The following is an 11,723-nucleotide window of genomic DNA, read 5'->3' as shown; positions in this document are numbered from 1 at the left end:
GAGAAATATGATCTCTCATGCTGGTTCTGGTCAGGACTCTGGCTGCAGAATTCTGGATCAGCTGAAGGCTTTTCAGGGCATATTTAGGACAGCCCAGTAATAGAGAGTTACAGTAATCTAGTCTCGAAGTAACAAAAGCATGAACCAGTTTTTCTGCATCACTCTGAGACAGAATGTCCCTAATTTTGGCTTTATTACGTAAATGAAAGAAGGCTGTTTTAGTAACCTGCTTAATATGTGGGCCAAAGGACAGGTCAGGGTCAAATATTACTCCAAGGTTTCTCACTGTAGCACTGGAAGCTAAAGTAATGCCATCCAGGTTCATTACAAAACCGGAAAATTTAGCTCTGAGTTTTTCAGATCCAACGAGAATTACTTCAGTCTTATCTGAGTTTAAGAGGAGAACATTTCTAGACATCCAAGTCTTTATGTCTATGAGCCTATTGGGCTGATTTGTTTCATCTGGTTTAAAGGATAAGTATAGTTGAGTATCATCTGCATAACAATGAAAGTTTATTCCATGCTGTCTAATAATGTTGCCTACAGGGAGCATATATAGCGTGAAGAGTATTGGTCCAAGTACAGAACCTTGAGGAACTCCATGACTTACTGTAGTTTGGGAGGAGGACTTGTCATTTACATGAACGAACTGAAGTCTATCAGATAAATATGATTTAAACCAGCTTAATGCTGTACCTGTAATTCCAATCACCTGTTCTAGTCTTTGTAACAGAATGTTATGATCGACTGTATCAAATGCAGCACTAAGATCAAGCAAGATAAGTACGGACACAAGTCCTTTGTCTGAGGCTATAAGAAGGTCATTAGTAACTTTCACCAATGCCGTCTCAGTGCTATGATGAGCTCTAAATCCTGACTGAAACTCTTCTAATAAATTATTTCTGCTCAGGTGGGCATGTAGCTGAGCTGAAACTATTTTCTCCAGAATTTTGGACATAAACGGGAGGTTAGATATAGGTCTATAATTTGCTATCACCTCTGGATCCAGAGATTGCTTTTTAAGTAAAGGCTTGATTACAGCAGTTTTAAATGATTGTGGTACATATCCTGTCACTAAAGACATATTGATAAGATTTAGTAGTGATGTATTAATTAAAGGGAAAATGTCCTTAAAGAGGCTCGTTGGGAGAGGGTCTAAGATACAGGTGGATGGTTTAGATGAAGCTATTATTTTAGTTAATTCAGAGGGTTGGACAGGACAGAAACTATTTAGACACAAGTCAGATCCTGGTTCTAAGGATGCTTCGGAGACCACAACAGGCTCAACATTATAGGTAGAAGGAAGAATATTGTGAATTGATCTCTAATAGTGTCAATTTTATTCCTGAAAAAATACATGAAATCATCACAGCTAAGTGAGAAAGGAATACATGGCTCCACAGCGCTCCGGCTCCTAGTAAGCCTAGCTACAGTGCTGAAAAGAAACCGAGGGTTGTTTTTGTTTTCCTCTATCAATGATGAATAATAAGCTGTTCTTGCCGTACGTAAGGCTTTTTTGTATACGATTAAACTTTCTTTCCAGGTTAAGTGAGACTCCTCTAGTCCTGATGAACGCCATCTGTTTTCCAAACGCCTTGATGCCTGTTTTAGAGCTCGAAGCTGGGAATTAAACCAGGGAGCCTTCATAATCTTACCTAATTTCTTCTTCTTTAGGGGAGCAACATTATCCAAGGTTGTACGCATTGAAGCTGTTATAGTATCAGCATGTTGATCAATCTGAGCAGGAGTAAGGCTTAAAGGGGGACTCTCAGTCATGCTAACACATGCTAGAGGGGGAAAAATTGATTCAAATGGTTGTTTAAATTTTGTAATATTATTGTCTGATAAACATCTACTATAGTAGAATTTATTTTTGGTCAGTGAGTAATCAGATAAAGTGAATTCAAAGGTTAATAAGAAGTGATCGGACAAGACAGGGTTTTGAGGAAATACTTTGAGCTTATCAGTCTCAATACCAGATGTTAGAACCAGATCAAGAGTGTGACCATGAGAGTGAGTGGCTCCACTGACATTTTGTGAAAACCCAATTGAGTTTAGAATAGAGCTAAAGGAAATGTTTAAACTATCATTTTCATCGTCAACATGAATATTAAAATCACCTAGTACAATGACCTTATCAGTAGTCAGCACTAACTCAGACAAGAGATCAGAGAATTGGGTCAGAAACTCGGAGTAAGGTCCAGGTGGGCGATACACTAATGCTAAAAGGAGCGGTTTCTCTGAATTCCATTTTGGATGAGATAAATTTAATGTCAGGAATTCAAAGGATTTATAGTTAGTTTTGTGCTTAGGATTAATTAATAATTCTGACTGAAAAATAGTTGCAACACCTCCTCCTCTGCCTGTAGTTCTAGGAATGTGAAAGTTTAAATAGTTAGCTGGCGTAGCTTCATTAATACTAACATAATCCTCTTGCTGTAACCAGGTTTCTGTAAGACAGAATAAATCAATGTGGTGATCACCTATCAAGTCATTGACTAATAAAGACTTATTTGGGAGGGATCTAATATTCAGTAGGCCACACTTTATCGTCTTATTTTCAGATTTTATTAGATCCATTGTTTTTATTTTTATGAGGTTTTCACGATTAACCCCAGAAGTGTTTTTGTGTTGTTTAATTCTTACTGCTGGGAAGTTGTATAAGGTCGGAATGGGGTTTTGGGTGAGCGGCGGCAGGTGGGAAGCTGCAGAAAAGTGTGTAGGACTACAATTCTGCCTCCTGGTCCCAACCCTGAGTTGTCAATTTAGCTGACTAATAAAAGAGTCCATATTGCTAGATAAGAGAGCGGCTCCATCCAACGTGGGATGGATGCCATCTCTCCTAATAAGACCAGGCTTTCCCCAAAAAGCGCTCCAATTATCTATAAAACCCACGTTGCTATCGGGACACCACCTAGACAACCAGCGGTTGAAGGATGACATGCGGCTAAACATGTCATCGCTGATTAAATTTGGCAAGGGACCAGAGAAAACTACGGAGTCCGACATGCTCTTGGCAAAGTTACACACCGAAGCAACATTCATTTTAGTGACCTCCGATTGGCGTAACCGGGTGTTGTTACCGCCGACGTTAATTACAATCTTACGGTATTTACGTTTAGCCTTAGCCAGCAGTTTCAAATACGATTCAACGTCGCCCGCTCTGGCCCCAGGAATGCATTTGACTATGGTCCCCGGTGTCTCTAGAGCCACGTTTCTGACTATGGAACTACCTATAATCAGGGTTTCTGCCTCAGCGGGTGTGTCGCCGAGCGGGGAAAATCTGTTAGAAACGTGAACAGGTCGGTGGTGGCCAGTGGGTTTTGGTTTGGGGCTACGCTTCCGCCTGACCGTCGTCCAGCCCGCCTCGGCTCCCGGCTGCGCGGGAACTGCTGAAGGACCGCTAGGTGGGCTAGCTGCCCTGGCTGGTAGCTCCGCACTGGCTAATGGGGGCTTGCTGACTAACTGCTTCCCTAACTGAGTGCGGAGCTGGGCTTCTAACTCGCAGAGCCTCACCTCCAAAGCTGCCAAGCTGCTACACTTAATACACCTACCGTTATCACTAAAGGAGGCGGAGGAGTAGCTAAACATCAGACACACCGAGCAAGAAAAGGCAGGGGACCGGGGTGTGGGAAGAGAGCTAGCAGCCATGCTAAAACCGAGTGCTTGAGCTGTTTAAGTCAGTAAACAGAAAGCCAAAGATCCCAAAAATAAATGCAATATATAGAACAGTGGTTTGGGAAGATATTGTGCGCTAAAGTGAGTGGTTGGTTAACAATAGATAGAAGTTAGAAAGAAGTTAAAGGAGCCAACGGCTCGTAGCAATTCACAGTGATACACGCTAGGGAAACAGGAAATGACACAATACGTTACCGCAACGTCAGCACATCCAGAAATTCCTGAACCACCAGAAGCTGAATCATCCAGAACCCTGAGTTAACAGTACCAATCTTCAGATACAGACTCTACATACACCAGGTTTCTTGCTTGCTGGAAAGAAAAATTTCCCAGATTCCTTTGACCGCAGTTTCAATCTAAAAATAGTTTTCTGCTGAGCAACATGTGTGTGATCGTAGTGTGACAGCTGTCAGTCATTTTGCTAGATGTAACCATGGTGTAATGGATACACAAGATTAAAACATGATTAAAACAAGTATTGTAAATATCTAATGAAAACAAATCCATCTGCAAAAATGTGTGTTCTTGTTGGAGGAGACGGAACGTCGCTGGTCTGGTTTTGTTGTTCTGGGGTCCAGGGTGAGTGTATGGTGGCCGGGCCTTTACCCATGGGGCCCAGTTTCTTTTTTCTCTTATCTGGATGTGGTCCCAGTGAAAGGCGCCGAGCATGTGTGGCCATTCTCACTGCCCCCGGCTTGGTGCCTGCACGTTGGGGTTTAACCCAGTGGAGGAGGCAAAAACTCGGAAATGGGAGGAGTTCGGCGAGGCCATGGAGAAAGACTTCCGGACGGCTTCGAGGAGATTCTGGTCCACCATCCGGCGGCTCAGGAGGGGGAAGCAATGCTCCATCAATACTGTACAGTGGAGATGGGGAGCTGCTGACCTCAACTCGGGACGTTGTGGGTCGGTGGAAGGAATACTTCGAAGACCTCCTCAATCCTACCAACACGGCTTCCCATGAGGGAGCAGAGCTGGTGGACTCAGGGGTGGACTCTCCTATCTCTGGGGCTGAAGTCGCTGAGGTGGTCAAAAAGCTCCTTGGCAGCAAGGCCCCGGGGGTGGACGAGATCCGTCCGGAGTTCCTTAAGGCTCTGGATGCTGTGGGGCTGTCCTGGCTGACACGCCTCTGCAGCATCGCGTGGACATCGGGGGCAGTACCGCTGGATTGGCAGACTGGGGTGGTGGTCCCCCTTTTTAAGAAGGGGGACCGGAGGGTGTGTTACAATTACAGGGGAATCACACTCCTCAGCCTCCCTGGTAAGGTCTATTCAGGGGTCCTGGAGAGGAGGGTCCGCCGGATAGTCGAATCCCGGATTGAGGAGGAGCAGTGTGGTTTTCGTCCTGGTCACGGAACAGTGGACCAGCTCTATACCCTCTTTGGGGTCCTGGAGGGGGCATGGGAGTTTGCCCAACCAGTCCTTGGAAAGGTCCTCTAATAGGCGACTTTTCCAAACTCCAAACATTTTACCAAAGACTCACGGGGAATATTCCTTTTGCTTTTATGCTCCACATTTCTGGAACAGTCCGCCAGAAGATCTGAGGACAGTGGACACTGTTGAGGTTTTTAAAAGCCGACTCAAGACCCATTTTTTTTAACCAGGCTTTTATTTAGATCTATTTGTAGACATTCCTTTTATGATAGTCATTTAACAAAAGTTTTTTATTTCTATAATTGAAATTTATTTGGTCATATTTTGGACGAGCTGGCTTGAGCTTTGAATTTCCCCTCAGGTATGAATGAAGTATCTTTGCTTTGATTTACATATATATATTATTTCACTCTGTTGTTGTTGCTTATTTGTTTTTAAATTTAGTTGTTTTTAATCCTTTTTTAAAAAATATTTATTTTTATGGTTGTTGTTGCTACTGTTATTATTTTATGTTATTAGTAGTAATAGTTTTATTTGAAAGTTTTAAATGGAATTCCTCCGTATTCTCGAGTGTTATTCTTATTGGGATCCTACACTCCGGGGTTCCTACTGGTTCATGGAGGCATCGCTGCAGATATTGCCATTGTCGTGGGGGGTTGCTGGTGTCCTCCACTGTCCTAATGGATAAAGGTGGGCGTCCATGCGTGCCATGCACTGGCTGGGTATTGCAGTGGTGGCCTCTGTAGTCATGATTAGTGTTCCGGTGTGGATGGATCCCTAAGATATCTCTTCCTTGTAGTCCACTAAGCCAAGTGTTGGGGTCTAATGTTTGCCTGAGGGGTTAGATGTATTGCCTATGGGAGTGTGTGTGAAAACACAAGTGTATGTGTTCAAATTTGGGAGAATTATATGTTTTTGTAAGTGAAGGCATGTTTTTAAGCTTATTTTAGATTTGTTTTTTTATTCTGTAAAGGACTTTGTGCTACTTTTATTTGAAAAGTGCTGTAGGAATAAACTGATTGATTTGATCGGGGGCTCCTGTGGGGGTACTCAAGGAGTATGGGGTTCAGACCCCCTTGTACAATCTGTCCGATTGCTGCATTACCGTTGTCAGAGAGAGTCTGCATTGCCGGCAGGACGTCTGAGTCATTTTCAGTCAATGAGGTCCTGCCTCAAGTGGAGGAGTTTAAATATCTCGGGGTCTTGTTCAGCGTGAGGGAAGGATGGAGCGTGAGATGGACAGACGGATCGGTGCGGCGTCTGCAGTAATGCGGACTCTGCACCGGTCTGTCGTGGTGAAGAAGGAGCTGAGCCAGAAGGAGAAGCTCTCGATTTACCAGTGGGTAAATCGGGGGCTCACCCTTAGAGATAGGGTGAGGAGCTCGGTCATCCAGGAGGAGATCAGAGTAGAGCCGCTGCTCCTCCGCATCGAGAGGAACCAGTTGAGGTGGCTCGGGCATCTGGTCAGGATGCCTCCTGGACCTCCCTGGTGAGGTGTTCCAGGCACGTCCCTCTGGGAGGAGACCCCGGGGAAGACCCAGGACACGCTGGAGGGATTATATCTCTTGGCTGGCCTGGGAACTCTTCCATACAGACAAACGGTTCCAGATCAATACTCCCAAGATGACCTGGACTGCTGTTCTCTGGTTTCCACTGAAGGTTTCAGGAGGAGACAACATTTCCATGTTCGACTGTGCTCCAGGTGAATTTACTCGGACGCAGCAACGGTCATGTGCATTCTGACCTGTCTCAGCTTCCTGCAGAGATCAGGATCAGGATCAGGATCTGGATCAGCATCAGGTGTAGATGTGGAAATAAACTAAATTTATTCTGTTTTTCAGACATGAAGCAGCAAAATAAACCTGGAGGAATTAAAAGCTTTAACCCGTAAAGAAGGAGGAAGGTGGGCACACCTGAGGAGGCGGAGCTTGGGATTAGAGCAGGTGTGTCCTGATAAACTCACCCATTGTAAGACCTTGATGAATCCCAGAGGAACCTTGAGAACCCTGAATTGACCCTGGGCCACCAACTGCAAACAAAGAAAAAAGAAGTTTACAAGGTCAGACTGAGTTTCAGGGGGAGCCGAAGCTGATTGGACGGTAGTCCAGGTGGTCGGACTTTACATCGTCACTGAGAGACGGTTGTTTAAAGCCTCGACGAAAGAACATGATACAACGTTGTAGATGTAGATCTGTTATGACCCGGGTGTAGACCTGATGGACACCTGATCTAGACCTGATCTAGACCTGATGGAGACCTGATCTAGACCTGATCTAGACCTGATCTAGACCTGATGGAGACCTGATCTAGACCTGATCTAGACCTGATGGAGACCTGATCTAGACCTGATGGAGACCTGATGGACACCTGATGGACACCTGATCTAGACCTGATGGACACCTGATCTAGACCTGATGGAGACCTGATGTAGACCTGATGTAGACCTGATGTAGACCTGATCTAGACCTGATCTAGACCTGATCTAGACCTGATGGAGACCTGATGGAGACCTGATGGAGACCTGATGGACACCTGATCTAGACCTGATGGAGACCTGATGGACACCTGATCTAGACCTGATGGAGACCTGATCTAGACCTGATGGAGACCTGATGGACACCTGATCTAGACCTGATGGACACCTGATCTAGACCTGATGTAGACCTGATGGAGACCTGATCTAGACCTGATCTAGACCTGATGGAGACCTGATCTAGACCTGATGGAGACCTGATTGAGACCTGATTGAGACCTGATGGAGACCTGATGGAGACCTGATGGACACCTGATCTAGACCTGATCTAGACCTGATGGAGACCTGATGGAGACCTGATGGACACCTGATCTAGACCTGATGGAGACCTGATCGAGACCTGATCTAGACCTGATGGAGACCTGATCTAGACCTGATGGAGACCTGATGGACACCTGATCTAGACCTGATGTAGACCTGATCTAGACCTGATGGAGACCTGATGGAGACCTGATCTAGACCTGATCTAGACCTGATGGAGACCTGATGGAGACCTGATGGACACCTGATCTAGACCTGATGGAGACCTGATGGAGACCTGATGGAGACCTGATCTAGACCTGATGGACACCTGATCTAGACCTGATCTAGACCTGCTGTAGACCTGATGGACACCTGATCTAGACCTGATGGACACCTGATCTAGACCTGATGGACACCTGATCTAGACCTGATGGACACCTGATCTAGACCTGCTGTAGACCTGCTGTAGACCTGATCTAGACCTGCTGTAGACCTGCTGTAGACCTGATCTAGTCCTGCTGTAGACCTGATCTAGTCCTGCTGTAGACCTGATCTAGACCTGCTGTAGACCTGATCTAGACCTGCTGTAGACCTGATCTAGACCTGATCTAGACCTGCTGTAGACCTGCTGTAGACCTGATCTAGACCTGATCTAGACCTGCTGTAGACCTGCTGTAGACCTGCTGTAGACCTGATCTAGTCCTGCTGTAGACCTGCTGTAGACCTGATCTAGACCTGCTGTAGACCTGATCTAGACCTGATGGAGACCTGATCTAGACCTGATGGAGACCTGATGGACACCTGATCTAGACCTGATGGACACCTGATCTAGACCTGATGTAGACCTGATGGAGACCTGATGGAGACCTGATCTAGACCTGATCTAGACCTGATCTAGACCTGATGGAGACCTGATCTAGACCTGATGGAGACCTGATGGAGACCTGATGGAGACCTGATGGACACCTGATCTAGACCTGATCTAGACCTGATGGAGACCTGATGGAGACCTGATGGACACCTGATCTAGACCTGATGGAGACCTGATCGAGACCTGATGGAGACCTGATCTAGACCTGATGGAGACCTGATGGAGACCTGATGGAGACCTGATGGAGACCTGATCTAGACCTGATGGAGACCTGATGGACACCTGATCTAGACCTGATGGACACCTGATCTAGACCTGATGGAGACCTGATGGAGACCTGATGGAGACCTGATCTAGACCTGATCTAGACCTGATCTAGACCTGCTGTAGACCTGCTGGACACCTGATCTAGACCTGCTGGACACCTGATCTAGACCTGCTGGACACCTGATCTAGACCTGATGGACACCTGATCTAGACCTGCTGTAGACCTGCTGTAGACCTGATCTAGACCTGCTGTAGACCTGCTGTAGACCTGATCTAGTCCTGCTGTAGACCTGCTGTAGACCTGATCTAGTCCTGCTGTAGACCTGATCTAGACCTGATCTAGACCTGATCTAGACCTGATCTAGACCTGCTGTAGACCTGATCTAGACCTGCTGTAGACCTGCTGTAGACCTGATCTAGACCTGATCTAGTCCTGATCTAGACCTGATCTAGACCTGATCTAGACCTGATCTAGACCTGATCTAGTCCTGCTGTAGACCTGATCTAGTCCTGCTGTAGACCTGATCTAGACCTGCTGTAGACCTGATCTAGTCCTGCTGTAGACCTGCTGTAGACCTGATCTAGTCCTGCTGTAGACCTGCTGTAGACCTGCTGTAGACCTGCTGTAGACCTGATCTAGTCCTGCTGTAGACCTGCTGTAGACCTGCTGTAGACCTGATCTAGTCCTGCTGTAGACCTGATCTAGACCTGCTGTAGACCTGCTGTAGACCTGATCTAGTCCTGCTGTAGACCTGATCTAGTCCTGCTGTAGACCTGCTGTAGACCTGATCTAGTCCTGCTGTAGACCTGCTGTAGACCTGATCTAGACCTGCTGAAGACCTGATGTAGACCTGATCTAGACCTGATGTAGACCTGATCTAGACCTGCTGAAGACCTGATCTAGACCTGATCTAGACCTGCTCTAGACCTGATGTAGACCTGATGTAGACCTGATCTAGTCCTGCTGTAGACCTGCTGTAGACCTGCTGTAGACCTGATCTAGACCTGCTGAAGACCTGATGTAGACCTGATCTAGACCTGCTGAAGACCTGATGTAGACCTGATCTAGACCTGCTGAAGACCTGATCTAGACCTGCTGTAGACCTGCTGTAGACCTGATCTAGACCTGCTGTAGACCTGATCTAGACCTGATCTAGTCCTGCTGAAGACCTGATCTAGTCCTGCTGTAGACCTGCTGTAGACCTGCTGTAGACCTGATCTAGTCCTGCTGTAGACCTGCTGTAGACCTGCTGTAGACCTGATCTAGACCTGCTGAAGACCTGATGTAGACCTGATCTAGACCTGATCTAGACCTGATCTAGACCTGATCTAGACCTGCTGAAGACCTGATGTAGACCTGATGTAGACCTGATCTAGACCTGCTGAAGACCTGATCTAGACCTGATCTAGACCTGCTGTAGACCTGCTGTAGACCTGATCTAGTCCTGCTGTAGACCTGATGTAGACCTGATGTAGACCTGCTGTAGACCTGCTGTAGACCTGATCTAGTCCTGCTGTAGACCTGCTGAAGACCTGCTGAAGACCTGATGTAGACCTGCTGTAGACCTGCTGAAGACCTGCTGTAGACCTGCTGTAGACCTGCTGTAGACCTGATCTAGACCTGCTGAAGACCTGATGTAGACCTGATCTAGACCTGCTGAAGACCTGATCTAGACCTGATCTAGACCTGATCTAGTCCTGCTGTAGACCTGCTGTAGACCTGCTGTAGACCTGCTGTAGACCTGATCTAGTCCTGCTGTAGACCTGATGTAGACCTGATGTAGACCTGCTGAAGACCTGATCTAGACCTGATGTAGACCTGCTGTAGACCTGATCTAGACCTGATGTAGACCTGCTGAAGACCTGATGTAGACCTGATGTAGACCTGCTGAAGACCTGATCTAGACCTGATGTAGACCTGCTGAAGACCTGATCTAGACCTGATGTAGACCTGCTGTAGACCTGCTGCTTCATCCTGCCTCACTAGGAAGAGGAGGCCAAGCTGAACCTCAGCATCTGGAGGATCTGGACCGCACAGGAAGTCTTTCTTCTCCTCTGGCTGCCATTTTACAACCCCACACACACACACACACACACACACACACACACACACACACACACACACACACACACACACGTGCGCGCGTACGCACGCGAACGCGCTCTGATGTCACGTCATCGCGCGCAGGCAGAAAAAAAAAACATGTTTCGACTGATTTTTATTTTATTCGTCCTTCCGGTCCAAAGCTGAGGACCTCCCCGGTCCGTCCCAACCCCCCCTCCACTACACCCCGCGGATCTGATGCCCACGGTCCGGTTCGGTTCGGCTGCGTCATTCCGGAACTCTGCCGCCTCCCGCAGCCTCCGGCGGGCGGTCCGGGTCTGGACCAGAAGACAAATATCAGAAGAACACAACATGCGACACAGTCCCGAACCGAACCAGAACCGAACAAACAGAGCCGGTTCCGAACACAATTGTAGAAATAGAAGGAGAATGTTGGATCCGTACCTGATTCACGACGTCCATCCTGGCGCGAGGAGAGGAGAGATGGAGGGAGGAGGAGGAGGAGGAGGAGGAAGAGGAGGGGGGGGGCTGCCCTGCGTCATTTCGTCTTTATTTACTATAAACGTTTGATCCGCAAACACACAGACGTAAACAAACAAACATAACATCACGGAATCATTTCCACAATTTAAAATAATGTGTGTGTGTCTGGGGATAAATAACCCCCCCCCCCCGGAGACACACACACAGGGGCTT

General features: G+C 46.9%; 1 protein-coding gene across 1 annotated transcript in view; it reads right to left on the bottom strand.

Annotated features, from left to right (window-relative positions):
• Positions 1-11,489, bottom strand: part of LOC306755015 (synaptophysin-like) — a gene marked incomplete at its 5' end in the record, with an annotated part of 52,392 nt that extends 40,903 nt beyond the window's left edge. Inside the window, 2 exons of the mRNA XM_079239227.1 lie at positions 7,012-7,077; positions 11,472-11,489. Coding sequence (XP_079095353.1) covers positions 7,012-7,077; positions 11,472-11,489 — 84 coding nt within the window. The remainder of the gene's footprint in view (positions 1-7,011; positions 7,078-11,471) is intronic.
• Positions 11,490-11,723: the final 234 nt, after the last annotated feature.

The sequence above is a fragment of the Telmatherina bonti genome, assembly GCF_933228915.1.
Source record: "Telmatherina bonti genome assembly, chromosome: 4".
Lineage (NCBI taxonomy): Eukaryota > Metazoa > Chordata > Actinopteri > Atheriniformes > Telmatherinidae > Telmatherina > Telmatherina bonti.
The sequence above is the reverse complement of the archived record's forward strand: the minus strand, read 5'-3'. Positions and strand labels throughout refer to the sequence as shown.